This window comes from Gymnoscopelus microlampas, assembly GCF_963454915.1.
Source record: "Gymnoscopelus microlampas genome assembly, chromosome: 7".
Classification (NCBI taxonomy): domain Eukaryota; kingdom Metazoa; phylum Chordata; class Actinopteri; order Myctophiformes; family Myctophidae; genus Gymnoscopelus; species Gymnoscopelus microlampas.
This window is the reverse complement of record NC_139944.1, coordinates 4,950,704-4,969,840: the sequence shown is the minus strand read 5'-3', so window position 1 is coordinate 4,969,840 and position 19,137 is coordinate 4,950,704. Positions and strand designations below refer to the sequence as shown.

The following is a 19,137-nucleotide window of genomic DNA, read 5'->3' as shown; positions in this document are numbered from 1 at the left end:
TGACAGCATTATATTAATTTGACATTTAAAGCAGGTTTAAGACATTAGACAAATTATGATTAATCAAAACATATCTATCACTAACATTATTTAATTAATTCGTTAACAAATATGGTAACTCTTTAAATCAGTGAAATCATGCTCTTTCAGCAACTATATCATTGCTGTCGGGCAGAAACCTTGTATATTTATATTTCAACTTGTTATGTTTTTTTGTAGATTAATGCCCTACTTTGTTATACAAGTGTGGCACAAAAAAGTAGTGAAAATAATAGATCTACAAGCTCACAACACCTCACAATGTTACTATTCACTATTTTATTTACTTTTTTTATATAACAAAAAAAGCAGTGGTCTAAAGTAGCTAAGTACATACTCAAGTACTCAAGTTTTTAGGTACTTTTACTTTACTGGAGTATTTCCAATTTTCAATACTTTTACTTGTATTCCACTACATCTCTGAGGAAAATATTGTACTTTTACTCCACTACAATTATTTAATAACTTTAGTTACTAGTTACTTTGCTGATATAAATTATTACATTATAAAACATACATGAACCACTTCGGCCCTATTTTATACCTAGGTTTTTTGAAAATAGCAGATCTACAAGCTCACAACCCGTCATAACCCGTCACGTCGTGACGTGTTGTGAGCTTGTAGATCGGCTATTTTCAAGCATTTTTGTACTTTTGGTACTTTAAGTACATTTTGATACCAATACTTTTGTACTTTTACTCAAGTCATTTTTTAATTACAGACTTTTACTTGCAACAGAGTACTTCTACATTGCAGTATTGATGAACTTTTTCCGCCACTGAAAAAAAGTAACGGTTTTGAACATACAAGATTTCCACCCGACAGCGTCGATATGATGGATCCCTCTGTGTTGACTGAAGATATTTGGATGGACAGTACAAGTGTATGTTCATGTACAATACAAATAGAACAGTTACCGGGACAGTTAACGATGTTGAACAGAGGCATGTGGATCACTGTTGGATAGCTGCCATCTCCTGGAAACACGTAGAAATCCTTTGGGTTTTTTCTGTCATCTTCTGGAAATTTCACCTCTGGGAAAGCTATACCAAATCTCCTTGGACATCCTATGAGCATCTTCAATTGTCTGTAGAAATAAGCAACAACAATTTTTAAAACTATACTATAGTAACGGTTGTGTTTTTAAAATATATATAATGTGTCACTAATGCATTGGTTCTCAAAGTGGGGTCCGGGGACCCCCAGGGGTACTTGAGGGGATACCAGGGGGTCCCTGCAGCTAAATGATTTATAGGAACCAAATGGACCCTTATGGGTCTGTAACTCTGAGAGTGTACAAATGGAACCAAATGGACCCGTTAGGGTCCATTTGGTTCCATTAGTACACTCTCAGAGTTAAATTAACATTGATTTTACAATATGAATTGGGGTCCCAGAGATATAAATGCCATTAAATGGGGGTCTGTAGCCTAATGCATGTCAAACTGGGGGGGTCCTTATATTACAATGATTGAGAATCACTGCTAGAGCCGTACAAATCTTCTCTTATGGGGGTCTCTGGCTTATCTTTACAAATGGGGGTCCGCAGGCTAATAAGTGTCAATTTGGGGGTCCTTGACATGAAAAAGTTTGAGAACCACTGCACTAATGCACCCGTTTTCAGAGTACCCAGTGAAGTACTCACTGCAAACGACTGATTTACTATATGAACATAAGAGGTCCTGATGTCTTCAGAAACAGCATATCGTGTTGATGACATACATGGGCATATAAAAAACAGCAGCCATCTATTACGACAGTAAAAGTCCCATGTCACTGCGATGTAGTGACATGGGACTTTTACTGTCATGGAGGAAGAGAGAGTCCCCCACCTTTCATTTTGTCTTGTTTTCAAGATCAATTGTCAATTGTGTATTCAAAAAGATTCAAAAAGATGAATGTAGCAAAAACTAAAATGACACAGATGCTACAACATATTGTCTTTTTAAGGTGCATTGTTTGCTTTTAAATTGATGCCAATATAATACTCTGAGTCTTTTCTTTTGAAAATTTTACCCAAATGTGTTATTTTTATGAAGAACCCACAACATTAAAGGGATAGTTCACCCAATTTTTTTTTCCTATGGATTAGTCACCCCATGGAGACTTGCATTCCTAAGCCAATAATTTCATGACTAGCGGACCGGTAGGCAGCGGTTCCGGTAAGAGACACAAAGGAGACTCTGTGTGTCCTACCGGAACCGCTGTCGGTCATAAAATTATTGGCTTAGGAATGCGACAAAAACAAAAAAAATCCACAAATTCAAGTCTCCATGGGGTGACTAATCGATAGAAAAAAAGTAATTTTGGGGGAGAACTATCCATTTAAGGACATATTTTCCCATCAACTAACCACGGGGTTGAGTGGAACGGGGTTGTGATTTTTTACTCAAGATGGCCACTACTCTACCTGTGGTAATTAAGAGGAGACCACATGGCATGCATGATATTAAGAAATCAGATATATTGTTGAAATAACAAAAATAGTTTTCACAAATAATTGTTTTCTATCTTTATTTCATCTAACAGAGTTGAGCTGTTAAGCTTTATGATCACACTATGATCATATACTATAAATAAATGACTATAAATAGTTGTACAAGGTGGAAACTTTCCACTTTCTGCAACATCTTGTTCAGGAGACTTGTAAAATGCCACTATCTGTTGGTGATGTCACTAAAGGGGCAGTTCATACTTTTTACAGAATGACTTGTGTAACAGAGTTGAGTGTGACTGGGGGACGGAACTACATAATGTGATTTTAATGATTAATCGTCTATTTATTAAAAAACAACACGTGACCAGCAATAAAGCACAGATAGATTTGTATGTGAATGGCATCATGTATGGATTCTTTTACATATTGAGTTGTCATATGTATCTCAAGTCCACATTCATCGAAGACCATGGAGGCCATGACAAAATGGACATAATGTGTGTGTGTGTGTGTGTGTGTGTGTGTGTGTGTGTGTGTGTGTGTGTGTGTGTGTGTGTGTGTGTGTCGTGCGTGTGTGTGTGTGTGTGTGTGTGTGTGTGTGTGTGTGTACATGTGCTACCATCATGGGGTCCCCCATGCTGAAGTCGAGGGAGATGATGAGGTCGATGTTTCTCTCTGGTCTGAGGACGGAGAAGTACGGAGAGTTCAGCTCCAGCCCATGATCGATATAGTTCCTCGTTTCTGATCTCAGGATATCAGCGTCTACTCCTTCAACTGTCCAAAATACATTACAATATACATTACATTACAAAATTAATTTCAAAATACTGTATATTAAAACATACATTACAACTTCTTGTATAACTACATGTCTATGCTATGCATATCCTCAGCTGACGACAGTAATTTCGTATGGATTTTCTTATTCATTTGAAATACAAAAATACCAGTTTCATTCACGTCCTTAACTCTCTCATTGCCACAGTCGGGAATGCCCTTCCGATTCTTTTTTATTTGTTTTATAAAATATTGTGCTGTGATCTATAATCCGGAGTGACGACTTTCACTGTAACTCACACGGATACGGAAATAACGTCATCCGAACATTTCCGCCTCCGACCACTTTCTGTTTATTGGTTTCCAGCAAATGCTTGTAACATGACTTCATGTGCCTCTCGCCATGCCTTTCGGCCTGGCAGAGACAATTAAGTAGCTATGAGGTTTATCTGTCTTAAAGAGCTGGTGCCATGTTTTTTCACTTTTTCTGTTTTTCATGTGTCTATGAGGTTGATAGAACTTCATTAAGCCCCCCGGTGGTGGTTTTATGGTGTTTTATGTCTTCTCTGACTATTTGGAGTTTCTTCCTGGAGGCTGAAACCTTGAGGGTCAAACGTGCCAATAGAGAAACAGCCATTTAGTGACATAGTAAAAATATACCCTCCCCCTCATTATCATAACACTACAGGTGTGAGCATGAGGAGGAGGAGGGACTAGGACAGGTGGGTGGTGCTAAGGTGGTGGAGGAGGTGCTAATGTGAGAACCAGGTATACTTAATGAACTAGAGGCGTGTCCACATAAATAAATAAAAATAAGAATTTCTGTACACTTTTTTGAAAAAAATCTGACTCCTTGTATAACCATAATACCTGATGATTATGTTTTAGGGGGTGGGGGATCACTGAAAATCACGGCACCCCGTCTTTAATATTGGTATGCTACACTTTTTGACTTATGAGAAACATTTTTGTGACTGAACATTGATTGGAATGATTGGATTTGTTTCCCTAAAGAGTTTAAAAAGCCTTCATCAATAGCTATGATTTCTGTCAGAGTTACGTTCTCACCTTGCATGTTGTGAAGGAAGTTGTATGTCTTTCCCCAGGTGTAAGTGGCTTTTATGGTCCTTACCATGAAACTCCACTTCTCTGAAATTAGACATATATTGTACATTGGTACTAGACACAAAAGGAGTTTTTAAATCCTATTGTACTATGATAGGTCAATGCTGTAAATGTTATATGAAAACAAATAGAATACGCACATCACTTGGTTGAGGTGCTGGTTGGAAAGTAACATGAAGATAAATAATAAACCTGCACAATCATCTGCTCCAATGTAAATGTATGACAACGTTTCGAGCCAAGGCTCTTCATCGGGTCAAACTCGACTCAAGTTTGACCCGATGAACTTTGTCAATACATTTACATTGGAGCAGATGATTGTGCGGGTTTATTCTTTTTCTTCTTTTTGTATTATTTTTCTTCATGTAAATGTAATATGACCATGCTGAACACTTTCATATGTGGACAGTACATTCGGAATTATCAGTAATTCAATGTTTATCTGTAAGTGCAGGGTTTTTTTCCACAACTTTAACCCATTAGGACCTGTGGCATACAAATGCCATCTAAATCAGTAGGTCTCAAACCCTCCAAAATGAATTTGGCCACGGACCCCCCATCTGAAAATGTTTTGTGCCTGGGACCCACAGAAGTAAAGATTTGCGTTAAAACATTCAAAATGATTCAAGATATTTCAAACACTTTTTTCAAAAATGTTCACAATTAGCAGATGTACAAGCTCCCAGCACAGCACGAAGTGGCGTGCTGTGAGCTTGTAGATCTGCTATTTTTGAGAACGACTGTTATAATCCACTGTTCTAAATCCTAAGAGTTTTCTGAAAAGATTTATAATGTTTTATTATAATTTATATAGCTAAAATCTAAAATGACAGATGCTTTCCTGGTTTTAATGGGTTAAAATGGATACTGTGGATTAGTGCCAAACACAAAATATTGTACTTTATAGAATATTTATTAAAACAAATTTGGGTTTTATGACCTTTGTATGGCTAGAGATGGAGAAGCACAAATAAATATATTGTAGCTATTTGTGCACCGAGCTAGGATCAAACCCTGCTCTCTCACTCGGCAACCCAGGCTCGCAACAAGCTGCGCCAATGGAGCTAAAATTGATTGCCGGAGCTGTCCCTCTCTTGTCTCATATGGGGTAGCTACAATATTTTTTCCATTATGTCATTAAAGTCACTTTTCTCTGTATCATTTTATATCTGAACTAGAAAAAGTGCTCCTCGTAGCACAAGTCTCCACCAGGTCAGGTAGGTTATTATGGCCTCCTGGTGGCGCAATAATAGGCCAATGTGAAAAGGGTACTATTTCTTCTTAGGCCTTTCACAGCAATCGGACACTGCATTCATGATTTGAGGCATTTTGTTCCAGAAATGTGGTTTGCTAAATTAGATCTGCCGGTGGCGCTATAACAGGCCAATGTGAAAATGGTGGCATTTCTTCCTCGGCCTAGTGGGAATGTGCTTGCAAAATGTCACGGAAATCGCACACTGCGTTCATTTGAGGAATTTTGTAAAAGTTTGTTAAGGATTTTGTTCCTAAACTTTGGAAGCCAATGTTAGGCAAGTAGGATGGAATATGAAATATCGGACACATCCATCTTGATCAAATGACTATAGAGATACTGTGTACCGATTTGCGTTTTTTGGACAGAATCTGAAGGAGTAAGAGCAAAAAAATTGTTTTACAAAACTCAGCCTCCTGGTGGCGCGGTAAAAGGCATATGTGAAAAATGCAGGGCAAAGGTTTTTCCTTGGCCTCTAGGGAGTGTGCGTGCAAAGTTTCACGCAGATCGGTGCAGTTATAGCTAAAAATGTGAATCGGCCTGTTATAGTGCCACCATGAGGCTGATTTGAAAGTTTTCAAGTTCAATTTCTTCCTGGGCCAAGTAGGAATCGACATGGAAAATTTCACGGAAATCGCATGCTGCGTTCATGATTTGAGGCATTTTGTTCAAAATGAACCAATCCTGCAAACTTTGGAAGCCAATCAGGATGGAATAATATGGGACAGATCCATGTTGATCACATGGCTATAGAGATACTGTGTACCGATTTGCATGTTTTTTGGACAAACTCTGTAGAAGTAATATCAAAAAATGTGTTTCGCAAAAGTCGGCCTCATGGTGGCACTATGACAGGCTAATCTGAAAAATGTAGGGCAGAGGTTCTGCTGTGTGCACACTTTCAAAGCGACCGGGCCAACGGTGGCGGAGATTAGCTGGTCGCAGACAGAAGGACGGACGGACACACAGACGGACACACACGGACGGACAGAGGGCAAAACATACTCTCTCGCCAGGCCGAAACATCTAGAGAAGTGTGCTCCTTGGAGCACAGGTCTTCGCCAGGCCAGGTTGGCTACCCACGCCCATGCAATTTGGAAGGCAGTCATAGACAATTGGAATGGAATTGATCTATATAGCTAAATTGTGTTTGGGGGGGGGGGGGGGGGGGGTCGAGTGTGAATACAATTATAAAAGTGCTCATTTTTTAGAACGAAATTACAAAGGTGCGCTGTGACATAACCAGAACAACTGTGATACTAGTCCAATGTGAAAAGGGCTTTTGAAATGACAGTATGTAATACTAGTAATACTATGTAATACTAGTTTCTACTAGCACAACTCACCGGGATCGATGGCACAGTCCTTGTTCCAACCAGGGAAAGAATCACAGACATCAAGTGTGTAAGACTTGATGTTCTCCCTCTGAATAGTTTTGTCCAGTATTATCGTTTTGTTGCAGTCTAGAAACAACTGCTTGCCCTTCGTGTCCACTTTTCCTATAAGGGGAAAAACAGAGATAAAAATGTTGTAGCTTACATAATATAAATATATATATAAGTCAACAGTTTGTGTGAGTTGGTGTGGAGGTGTCCATGCTCTTCTGAATTTTCTGTCCTTTTTTGTGGTCCTTTTACGTTTTACACTCTTGCTTTTACAGCGTGTTGCGTTTAGATGTTCTCCTGCACAAAGGCTTCCGCTTGGCGTCTCGGGTCCGAAGGCCCAGAGATGGTTTTCTTTGTCTGCAGACAGGTCTGCAGACACAAGCCACCTCCCTACTCCTCCTAGTGGCAACAACCGTCTTCCATGCCGACATCTCGCCACTCCGACTAGTGGCTTCCGCGTGCGGGGGCGTTTCCTATTGTAAGGGGGCATTTCGTATTCCTTGGACCATGACGGAGGCGCGCCGACTCAGCTTGAGGCCGAGGAGTTGCGCCCGAGCGCCTCCAGGCGCGAGTGCCCGCAACGACCGGCCGAAGGTCTGCTAGTCGACTCAGCGCCGTCCGAGTTATGTACCGATAGGGACAGAATCGTAAATATTTTTGGTGGGGACTGCGTTTGCCCCAATACGAGTATACATGAGTCACCGAAACACTAGGGGGCAGTAATGTCGGTCCTGCTGGCTCTGCAGGCCTGTCTGCAGAGCTTGCTGTCTGCAGACCGCCCCGCCCCTTCCCCCAGGCTGCAGCCGTTAGCTTCTCACCAGGACGGCGGTCTTTGCCGGCCTAGTCATAGCTCTGCACACACGTCATGCGAAGTCCGGCCGACGAACTTAGGAGCTTTTGTCAATTATATAGTAGTAAGTCAATTAAGAGAGCAGCCAATTGGATTAGAAGCCAGCTAATTCATTGTGTATTAAAAGCAGCTGTGTCCAGCAGGTTTTTTTTTCTTTCTTTTTTTTCGAGCTGTAAGCCGAACAAATATAGTTTTTTGACCACCTCTTTGGAGCTTTGTATTTCACGTCTTTTGTTTGTTCTGTGCACTTTTTATACGGTAGAAAGTTAAAACTCATCAAGAGATGTGATTTTTTGGAGTCAGCTTATTGCTTCATGGACTATTACTGGAACTACGTTTTGAACGCAACACACACCATGAATACTAAATCATTGTTTGTTGACAACTAAATGTTTTCCCCACTAAATTAGGCACCAATGCTGCCATGAGTCATGTGACTGACCGACAAACAAGGTTTTCATACTCCATATTGTTTGCCGATAATTACATCACAAAATTGTGGGCGGGGCCCATTTCTTAGTAATAAAATAATTTATGTTCAATACAACATTAAATCATCCGCAAAATGGAATTGCATGTTTAGGGGCCTCTATAGTATGCATGCACTTACAGTACACATGCCCTTTCACTTCTGCCCATGGGTGGTGCCACAAAAGCAGAAAGTTGCATTTCCCCTTGCACTTTCCTCATGTCTTAATGGCTGCACCCCACGACTGACACAGCCCTGGGTAGGCAACTTGGCCTGACGGAGATCTGCGCTCCGAGGAGCACACTTTTCTAGTTTATAGAGCACACAATGACTTGCAAACATGATTGGAGGGTACCTTCAAGCAGCTTGTTCATTTCTTGAAGAAGGTCTGGAAACGACTGATTGCCCGACTGATTGCCCTCCGTGTCCACTTGTGTTCCAACTTAAGGGGAAAAACAGAGACAACAATGTTTTAGCTTACACAAATATAAACAATTATCTGCAACGATGTAACCTGGGAACGATGCAAGTCGATGCAAGCATAGTCCTATAAATAGGACTATGCACTTAAAAAAACACTTTTATGTTTTTTTAAGTGAATCACTTCCATGACCACTGTGACCACACCGCCCACTTCACACTGGGTGTAATTTTTTTAAAGTTATTTTATTGTGTGTGTTATATTACATGCAATTTGTGATATTTTGTATCATGATTGGAGTGTACCTTCAAGCAGCTTGTTCATTTCTTGAAGAAGATCTGAATAATCATCAACTTCTGATGCCCGAAGATTCATGTCCACCAGGATCTGAAGCGCTTTACACGCCAGGCAACTGCACTTCTGAGCTAGAAAAACAAGTGTGTTTGTATGTGTGTGAGTAGATGCTTGAATGAACAAATGTATCAACCAATGAATAAATCAATAAATGAATGATTTCATACTGTCCCAGAACGATGTCTGTGTAATTTCCTTTACGGTTGACCATGCTGAGGAATTTAATGCCTCAGCTCCAGCGCTGCCACATATGCCTGCCAATAACAGATCAACACAGAGTTTACATTTAATACCTCAGAAGAAGCAAACCAACAGAAAACAGGACTGACCATGGTGGAGTCTCACCTTGCACATAAAGCATGCCCATCTCTGGCTGCCTCTTTATCATCTTCCCGTCGTCAAACTGACTCCCGAAGTATCTCTGGTCCACGAAGGCCCCAGTGAGAGAATACCCCGCCTCATGGGGGGTCATCTCAACCCACATGTCTGTCAAGAAAACTCTCATTTTCATGCTCTGAACCAGTTCAATGTAATTTTACTCTAATAAAACACAAGACAGCATGGCCACAGGCACTATACTACTGTGTGTTAAATGTTAATTTATCAATGATGAAATATATCAGCTCAAACGTGTGAATTCACTTTAGCCAGATATACCCTGGCCTAGTGTCCTTATTCCGGGGTGAACACCAACAAACAAACAAACACACACATGATACTTTACCTTTTCCACTGTTGTATCGATCTTTGATCTCGTGGTCAACCACCGTATAGATGGGATAGGGATCAATGTCATTCTGTCCTCTCTGGTCTGAAAGAAGCCTTTCATCTATCTGAAGACACAACAAAAACTGGCTCAATACTTACTACTACTTGACATTTTATATCTGCCAACAGCCGAAACAGTCGGGGAGGGGATTCTCTATTTGTCCCTGTCCGTCCAATGTGTCTGTCTGTCTGTGAACAGCTAATCTGGGGCACCGCTGGACCGATCAGCGTGATACGTTGTACGCACATACCCAGTAGGCCAAGGAAGAACCTCCACCCTAAAGATGATCAAATCGGCCTCATGGTGTTACTATAACAGCCCGCTTCACATTTTGGCCTATTTCTTTTGGACGGTAGATCATACATCACCTAGATTCCTTGGGTCATGATGCAACTCCTCATATAGGCCACGCCCATTTCCGCTTAGATTTTAAATGGGAGGGGGCCATTTAGCCCCAAAAAATGGGAGGGGCCCATTTAGCAAAAAAAAAGTACAAATCATGTGCATAGCAACCGATCTGCCCCAAATTTGAATCAACACAGAGCTAAAAGAGATTTCACTTCCAACCATAGGTGGCACCACAAATGTCACTGTTTGCTGCAGAAATGTGAATTATTTTCCCAACAAATTTGCAACAAATGGTCTTGTGAGTCATGTAATGACCGTCAAACAGGTTTTTTGATGTTCCATACTACTTGCCTGTAATTTATTGCCTTCACTGTTTTGTGGGTGGGGAATATTTATTACCAAAACTTATACATGAAACAGCCAATCATTCCCAACTTTGTTTAGCGCCTCTTCGTTTTTCGGCTAATTCCCAACATTTCTATTCTCTGTGTCTTCCTCGTCACTCCAGCGACCTGCATGTCTGCCACCTCTGCCACCTTCCAAGCCGTACAGCATGACTGGTCTCACTACCATCCTATACATCTTCCCTCTCACTCTGGTACCATTCTGTCCCAACGTCCCAACGTCACAAATGAATGAGTGTCGGCTGACCTCTTGCACGAAGTTGGAAACAATAAATGCAGCCCACGCGTGAGTACGATCGTAGTTGTCGCAATTCCAGTGGTATTTCACACATTTTGAAGCGCTGTGCCGATTGGACACACTGTCATAACCCAGCCTGTTGGCTATTTTCCTCGCCAAAGAGTCCATTTTGGAGGGCCAATTGGGCTCTTTGTATAAGGAGGCCATGCACCTGTAGAGGAGAAGAGAGAACATTCATGCATACATAATAATTAAATTCAATCACAGCAGCAGAAGAATGTTGGTACCATCATAAAGTTCATGCACTTGACAACATAATGGTCCCGCTCTTATGATCGAACATATATATTTCTACGGTGTGGCTAACCGTATACTGTATGCGAGGCAATGGGAGAGGGAACGTTAAAAGGCTGGTTTCCACAGCTCCTATGGGCTGTCCTCTCTCCACTTCCAGCAAGACTGCCAACCAATGTTTGTTAGAAAACAGCCTTGGGTTTCAAAGGGGTGGGTAGTCTTTTTTGTTTGATTAGGTGTTATAGGTTAGTGTTTTGTACTTTGGTTCCTTTCGATATAGGTAAGGTTAGGTTTGTGTTTAGTTCCTTTTGCTTTTCTAACCTTGAAGTCACTGGCTTTTTAATAAAAACCCTAAAAGGCTGAACATCCTTGTTGCTGGTGGTTCTTGGGAGCTGGAAAGAGGGGAGTGCCACTTTTGTGTTGTGCCTTAAGGTTCCCCTAGGCCGAGACGTAATAATGTAATAGATATATGTCATACATGACTGATGACATACATGGCCAAATGACACTTCCTGTGGGCACTAGTACTTCTGAATGACACAAATAATTGTAATCAGTTGTTATTAAAGGCAGGCATTGTTGGTGAGGTGTGTAAAGGACTGTATAATTGGGACTGGTTCTGTTGGGTAATGCTTCATTCGCCCCCGGGGCGTCGGTCAGGACACATTTGACAGGAGAGTGAAGGTAATGTGAATTGGTAATGGCATCTTTGGGTTGGGACTTGCGTTTCACTGTTTCACCCCAGCCCAGCCCTGTACATAAACTCTGCAGCCACACTGGGGCCCCTGCTGGAAAGCATCCCAGCCCAAACATTAACGTAAATAATAATTGGGCCGCGTGACCCGGAAATGACCGTAATAATCCTAAAACGGGAGCGATTTTTTTTTTTTTGGGGCCCAGACTTATTCTATCTCAAAGGCTGATAGTTAAAGGCATTGTAGGGAACATTAAGCCTAAATTTAAAACATATTTATATATCTTTTTTTTGCATTTTCCCCCCTCTATCAGCCACTATATAATGATGCTGGGGTGTTTTCCTGCATTGAAACACAGGCCTCTTTCTGAAAACCCTATTTTCCCTATTGTTGTTGTTGTTGTTATGTTTGTCCGGTACGTAAGGAAGTCTATGGAAGTCTATGGAGGCATCACCCCCTGGTGGCCGGGAAACGAACTGCACAAACAAAAACAATGCAGGGAAAATACGGTTTTCAGAAAGAGTACTGTGTTTCAATGCAGGAAAACACCCCAGCATCATTATATAGTGGCTGATATATAAAATATATATAAATATTTTTTAAATTTAGGCTTAATGTTCCCTACAATGCCTTTAATTTCTCTCCGTGCATGCCTCAACGCAGTGCATGGACTACTATAAATTACTGTGACAAAGATTATGTTTAAAATAATGTATTGTATTTATACTAGAGGGTCGGGGCGCTGCGCGCCCCTCCCCCCTATCCGCTGCGCGGTGCTTTGTGTTTGTTGGTCTCTATAATATATAAAGCCATAATAGGAGATGTTCCCAATGGAGCTATGCCCAAATATGGAGTGTGTTGTCTGACCTCACTTGGGTCTCGTTGGGCGGTGGTCGGCGATGACGCTAAGGAACAACATGGCCGACTGTAATGTTGTGAGTTTGTGTTGGCCGCAATTAATTATGCTGCGAGGGGTCAGATGTGTGCTGAGCAGTATGAAGTGGCCTACAGACTGCGCGTAGTAATTCTGCACGTTGTGGCGTGTCTTGTTAGTGACATTGATATGTTGTTTTTGTGTTTAGTCCCACACAGTGGCAGTTTTTTTTGGGGGGTTTTGGGTTTAGAAATGTATTATTTAATATATAGACTGAATATAGGGCGACTATATTCTGAATTCCCAAAAAGAGGACACTTTACGCTATTTAACTATAGCCGTACTCATTCAATTCTGAACCGTTTCTTAAAATTTAAAATTCTCTATTAGCTGTGAAAGGTCTTCTTTCATGTCTATCATGATTTATTTCGCCATCAAACAATATCAAACAAAATCGTCTGAGTTTTTTTCTTTTTTCTTCATCCCAGAAGTGGGGGGGATATCACCCAAACTCTCAAAACCCCGGACATTTGAAGGATTTTATAAAAAAAAAACCCAGACAGCCCCCCAAAAGAGGACATGTCCGGGTAAAAGAGGACGTATGGCCACCCTGCATGAATGATGTAATTCAGAGTCAGACATACTCTGTAATATATGGTGGCTGTTATAAGCAGCAGTGCCGTGCGGGACTGCTGCGGGGGGTGGGGGGTCTGGGGACTGTAGGCCTACGAGCAAAAAGGGACGGTTCAGGATTTAATTCATAAATGTAAGTTTGCTCATCCTGGCGCTTCGTTCACTATTTCAGGAATAAATGGCTTTGCACAAAATGTTAACTATAAAGATAACAATGTGGCCATCCACATTGATGAATTGTCTATTCTTATAATCTGTATTATTCTATAGGCTACCAGGCCAGCATATTATTCTATGCATGTATATTTTCATCCACGGCTCTGGTCCAGCTGTTTGAGACGTCATAAGTGATCGCGGAATTTGCCGTCGCTTTGAAATGACGCTGAGTGCAGTCCGATCCTTTGAGGGCAACCACTCGACCACTCCGTCGTCGCAAATAATCCTCGGCTCCTCGCAGGGCGGGGCTTAGGCGCGAGTGGAGGAAGCGAGGAGAGTGAGCGAGTGACCGAGCTTTGGGGAATGGAATTCAGCTTCTGCTGCTGCTACTAGAATGAATGGAAGGACCCACAATGCATTGCGCACTTAAGGTGGCAGGTACATATTACTCTGAACAGTTCTTAAGGTGGTAAATAATAGGCAAATAATAGTCCACTTAATCTTATGCTTGGGAGCCTTTCTAACAGGCATAGTATGTTTTACCCATCAATTCCCTCTACAGCAGCAGTTCATCAGCCACTGGAGTGGAGTAGTGTGGTGGTGTTTACCTGCAAAAACACACTGTCCTCTCACTGTATTTTTTTTTCACTGTTGTGTTGGTAGATGGGGACATATTTGGGAAACCAAAAAAACAAACAATGAAAACACCAAAATACAGCGAGAGGGGGATTTGATTCTGTAGGTAGACACCACCACACAACTTTATTTAAAACATTTATATTGTCTTATTTCATATTAAAAATATAGCTGCAAGCAGCAATGAGCGGTTTCGAGAATAATGGCAGACTGGCAGACTGGCAGACTGTGACAGAGTGGCAGACTGGCAGACTGGCAGACTTTGACAGAGTGGCAGACTGGCAGACTGTGACAGAGTGGCAGACTGGCAGACTGGCAGACTGTGACAGACTGTGGCAGACTGGCAGACTGGCAGACAGACAGACTGTGGCAGACTGGCAGACTGGCAGACAGACAGACAGTGACAGAGTGGCAGACTGGCAGACTGTGACAGACTGGCAGACTGGCAGACTGTGACAGAGTGGCAGACAGACAAACAGACAGACTGTGACAGAGTGGCAGAGTGGCAGACTGGCAGACAGACAGACAGTGACAGAGTGGCAGACTGGCAGACAGACAGACTGTGGCAGACTGGCAGACTGGCAGACAGACAGACAGTGACAGAGTGGCAGACTGGCAGACAGACAGACAGTGACAGAGTGGCAGACTGGCAGACAGACAGACAGTGACAGAGTGGCAGACTGGCAGACAGACAGACTGTGACAGAGTGACAGAGTGGCAGACTAACAACTAACAGATTAACAAAGTCATGATTTTTGTTCAGTAAATTATATTTGGACCGGTTAAATTGAGGTTTGAACCAGGGACCTATAGACTTGTGGGTAGACAGTGTAAAGGATAAGGATAATTCCAGGTCCGTTCATGAAAGTCCTTGCGGTCTTGTTTCCAATGAGGGCCTGTGAGCAATTAGGGGTTAAGAGTCTTGCTCAGGGAAAAATTTCATTTCATCGACACATTTGCTGGCCTGGCCTGGAATCGTACCTGGGGCAACCAGGGCCTCTGGCTCCCTAGGTGGGCTCACTAACCACTCAGCTATGGCCACAGTACAGACTGAGCCATTGGATAGACAGAATTGGATTTCATATGTGGTAAGTTATCATACAGCATGGGTTGCTTATTATATACATACAAGCTCATAACGCGTCACATTGTAGATCGGCTGTATGTGGTTACTGTAGGTGTTGTATTAATAATTACATCTGCAAAGTAACAAGTAACTAAAGCTGTCATCTGCTGTAATTGTAGTAGAGTAGAGTAGTAAAGTAAAAGTACCTAAAAATTGTACTGTGCATGTGGCAGGTGTGATTGGTGATGAGTGAGAGAGGTGGATCCAATCCATGGGAATAGGGGGAATTCCAAATGATGATAACCTCAACGCATTGTTGGGGACAGGGATCGAACCAGCGACCTATGGATTCACAGGCTGCCTCTCTTCTCATTGAGCTAGAGATATGGCCTCCCTGATGGTGTCTGTTGATATCTATAGGTTTTTCCGTCCATTATGAACCAAGCCTCTATTTCACTAACTACTGTAGATCACTGGTTCACAAAACATTTACCAATAAAGTTTTTTTTTTTGTCTCCTCGGACTGGAAACTAGTGAAAATAGTCGACCTACAAGCTCACAACGCGTTGCTATCTGAAAAGTTGTGAGATTGTAGATCGGCTATTTTCACAAGAAAGTATGTCATACATAAAAAACAACTACTCTCAAAAAAGCATTTCATGTTATTGTTTAAAAATTGCACATGTCTGAATTAACAGGGTCATGTTTTGTATAATGCAATATAAATGTAAACTGTAATCAGTGGGATTTGAACCAGGGACCTTCGGCACATGAGGCTCACACTCTACTGGTGGAGCTATTGAATCGACAGCATCAGATAGTGAAAAAGGAGAATCCAACAACACAAAACAAAAGGGCAAATGAATTACGTCATACATGAAAATAACTACTTTCAAGTATGCATTTCTCGTTATCTTTAACAATTGCACATGCATTGATACAGTCATGTTGTGTGCAATGCAATTGAGTTGAGGTCTGCATGAGGTGAGATTTGAACCAGCGACCCTGTGGTATCAAGGCAGATGATTAAGCCATTGGGCCAACAGACCCGAACTGATGAAAAAGGAGTTCACACACATGACACACTTTCACGCAAATTGCTCAGAAATGCTGGATTTAAATGTTTTTCAAACTGCTCAAAATTGCAGACAATCTAAGGGCGGAGCTTACTGGTCAAAGTGATAGATATGTTCCTCATTGATACAGTCATGTTGTGTGCAATGCAATTATAATGAAGTCTACTTGAGGTGGGATTCGAACCAGCAACCCTGTGGTTTCAAGGCAGATGATTAAGCTATCAAGCTATTGAACCTACACACCTGAACTAGTGAAAAGGGAGTTCAAACACATGACACACTTTCACTCAAATTGCTCAGAAATCCTGGATTTAAATGTTTTTCAAACTGCTCAAAATTGCAGACAATCTAAGGGCAGAGCTTACTGGTCAAAGTGATACATGTGTTCCTCATGAGTCAAGGCACATGTGTAAGCAGGTTTAACGGCTGTCGGCCAAACGAGGCATGACTTTTGCCTGTTTAAAGTTTGCATTTTCAAAAAATTGCTATAGCGCCCCCCTTTGACCAATTGGAGTAAGATTGGTTTCAGTGATACTTGGAATGACCTTCTACAATATTGCAAAGTGTCATACAAATGCGAGTCTGCATGTATGTTTTAGGGGCAGATGAATAATTGTCATAAAACTGCAATTTTCATTGGCTTATAAAAGCTTAACGTTTTCACTTATGGAAAATCTGCTTGCTCACGTCTGTCGGCATTGGTCCAAAGTTCATGTGTATACAGTTTCGTACAGATTGCTCAATCTGTACGAAGGAAGAGTCTTTTTTACTGCTTTTCATAGAATTCGAAATGGTGGGAGATCTAAAGGTCAGAGGTCAAAAGTCAGAGTGTGAAAGTTGTTAGGCATGAGGAGACGCATGTGTGCATCGAAGTTTCATGGCTGTGGGTCAAACAGGGCATGAGTTGTACCTGTTCAAAGTTGGCATATTTCAATTGAGTGCTACAGCGCCACCCTTTGGCCAATGTTTGTGAGTTTCGGGTTTTCGCCGTTTGGCATAGCCCTCTACCATATTGCCGAATTTCATAAAAAGTGACCACACGGTTAGGCCAGAACTGGCAAAACCGGCGGAAGAATAATGAACTCTTACAGATGTAATAGGGTTCGAAGCCTGATAGGCTCTCGAAACCTAATAATAGTGAAAGCCAAGGAACCCAATAAGGCTTCGAAGCCTGATAGGCTCTCGAAACCTTAATAATAATAGTGAAAGTGTAGAGATGTAATAGCTTTCGAAGCCTGATGGCTCTCGAAACCTAAAAAGAGGGAATGAAGTACATCATACATTGAAAACAACTACTCTCAATAAGCATTTCATTTAACAATTGCATGTTTATTCATTGATACAGTCATGTTGTGTGCAATGCAATTGAGTTGAGGTCTGCATGAGGTGAGATTTGAACCGGCGACCCTCTGGTATCAAGGCAGATGATTAAGCCATTGGGCCAACAGACCCGAACTGATGAAAAGGGAGTTCACACACATGACACACTTTCACGCAAATTGCTCAGAAATAGTGGATTTAAATGTTTTTCAAACTGCTCAAAATTGCAGACAATCTAAGGGCGGAGTTTACTGGTTAACAATTGCACATGTATTCATTGATACAGTCATGTTGTGTGCAATGCAATTATAATGAATTCTACATGACGTGGGATTCGAACCAGGAACCCTGTGGTTTCAAGGCAGATGATTAAGCCATTGGGCCAACAGACCTGTACTAGTGAAAAGGGAGTTTACACACATGACACACTTTCACGCAAATTGCTCAGAAATCCTTGGTTTAAATGTTTTTCAAACTGCTCAATATATTTCGGAATGGAAACTAGTGGAAAATAGTCGATCTACAAGCTCACAACGCGTTGCTATCTAAAAAGGTGTGAGATTGTAGATCGGCTATTTTCACAAGAAAGTATGTCATACATAAAAAACAACTACTCTCAAAAGCATTTCGTGTTATTGTCTAAACATTGCACATGTCTGAATTAACAGGGTCATGTTTTGTACAATGCAATTTAAATGTGAACTGTAATAAGTGGGATTCGAACCAGGGACCTTTGGCACATGAGACTCACACTCTACTGGTGGAGCTATCCAATACACAGCCTTAGACAGTGAAAAGGGAGAATCCAACAAAACAAAACAAAAGCGCGAATGAAGTACGTCATACATTGAAAATAACTACTTTCAAGTATTCATTTCTCGTCATCTTTAACAATTGCACATGTATTCATTGATATAGTCATGTTGTGTGCAATGCAATTATAATTAAGTCTACCTGAGGTGGGATTCGAACCGGCTACCCTATGGTTTCAAGGCAGATGATTAAGCGATCAAGCTATTGAACCAACACACCTGAACCTGTGAAAAAGGGCCTCAAACATGTATTTGACACAGTTTCATGCAAATTGCTCAGAAATCCTGGATTTAAATGTTTTTCAAACTGCTCAAAATTGCAGACAATCTAAGGGCAGAGCTTACTGGTCAAAGTGATACATGTGTTCCTCATGAGTCAAGGCACATGTGTAAGCAGGTTTAACGGCTGTCGGCCAAACGAGGCATGACTTTTGCCTGTTTAAAGTTTGCATTTTCAAAAAATTGCTATAGCGCCCCCCTTTGACCAATTGGAGTAAGATTGGTTTCAGTGATACTTGGAAGGACCCTCTACAATATTGCAAAGTGTCAAACAAATGTGAGTCTGCATGTATGTGTTAGGGGCAGATGAATCATTTAAAAAAAGCTGCAATTTTCATTGGCTTATAAAAGCTTAACGTTTTCACTTATGGAAAATCCGCTTGGTTACGTCTGTCGGCATTGGTCCAAAGTTCATGTGTATACAGTT

The 19,137-nt window shown here is 41.4% G+C and overlaps 1 protein-coding gene across 1 annotated transcript in view; it reads right to left on the bottom strand.

The window, feature by feature from the left end:
- LOC311049399 (cytosolic phospholipase A2 gamma-like) overlaps positions 1-19,137 on the bottom strand; it is a gene marked incomplete at its 3' end in the record, with an annotated part of 82,222 nt that overhangs the window by 53,420 nt on the left and 9,665 nt on the right. Inside the window, exons 3-9 of the mRNA XM_084062970.1 lie at positions 10,879-11,080; positions 9,844-9,943; positions 9,456-9,608; positions 9,278-9,364; positions 9,062-9,181; positions 6,978-7,130; positions 4,323-4,403 (exon numbers count right to left, since the gene is read on the bottom strand). Coding sequence (XP_083919096.1) covers positions 4,323-4,403; positions 6,978-7,130; positions 9,062-9,181; positions 9,278-9,364; positions 9,456-9,608; positions 9,844-9,943; positions 10,879-11,080 — 896 coding nt within the window. The remainder of the gene's footprint in view (positions 1-4,322; positions 4,404-6,977; positions 7,131-9,061; positions 9,182-9,277; positions 9,365-9,455; positions 9,609-9,843; positions 9,944-10,878; positions 11,081-19,137) is intronic.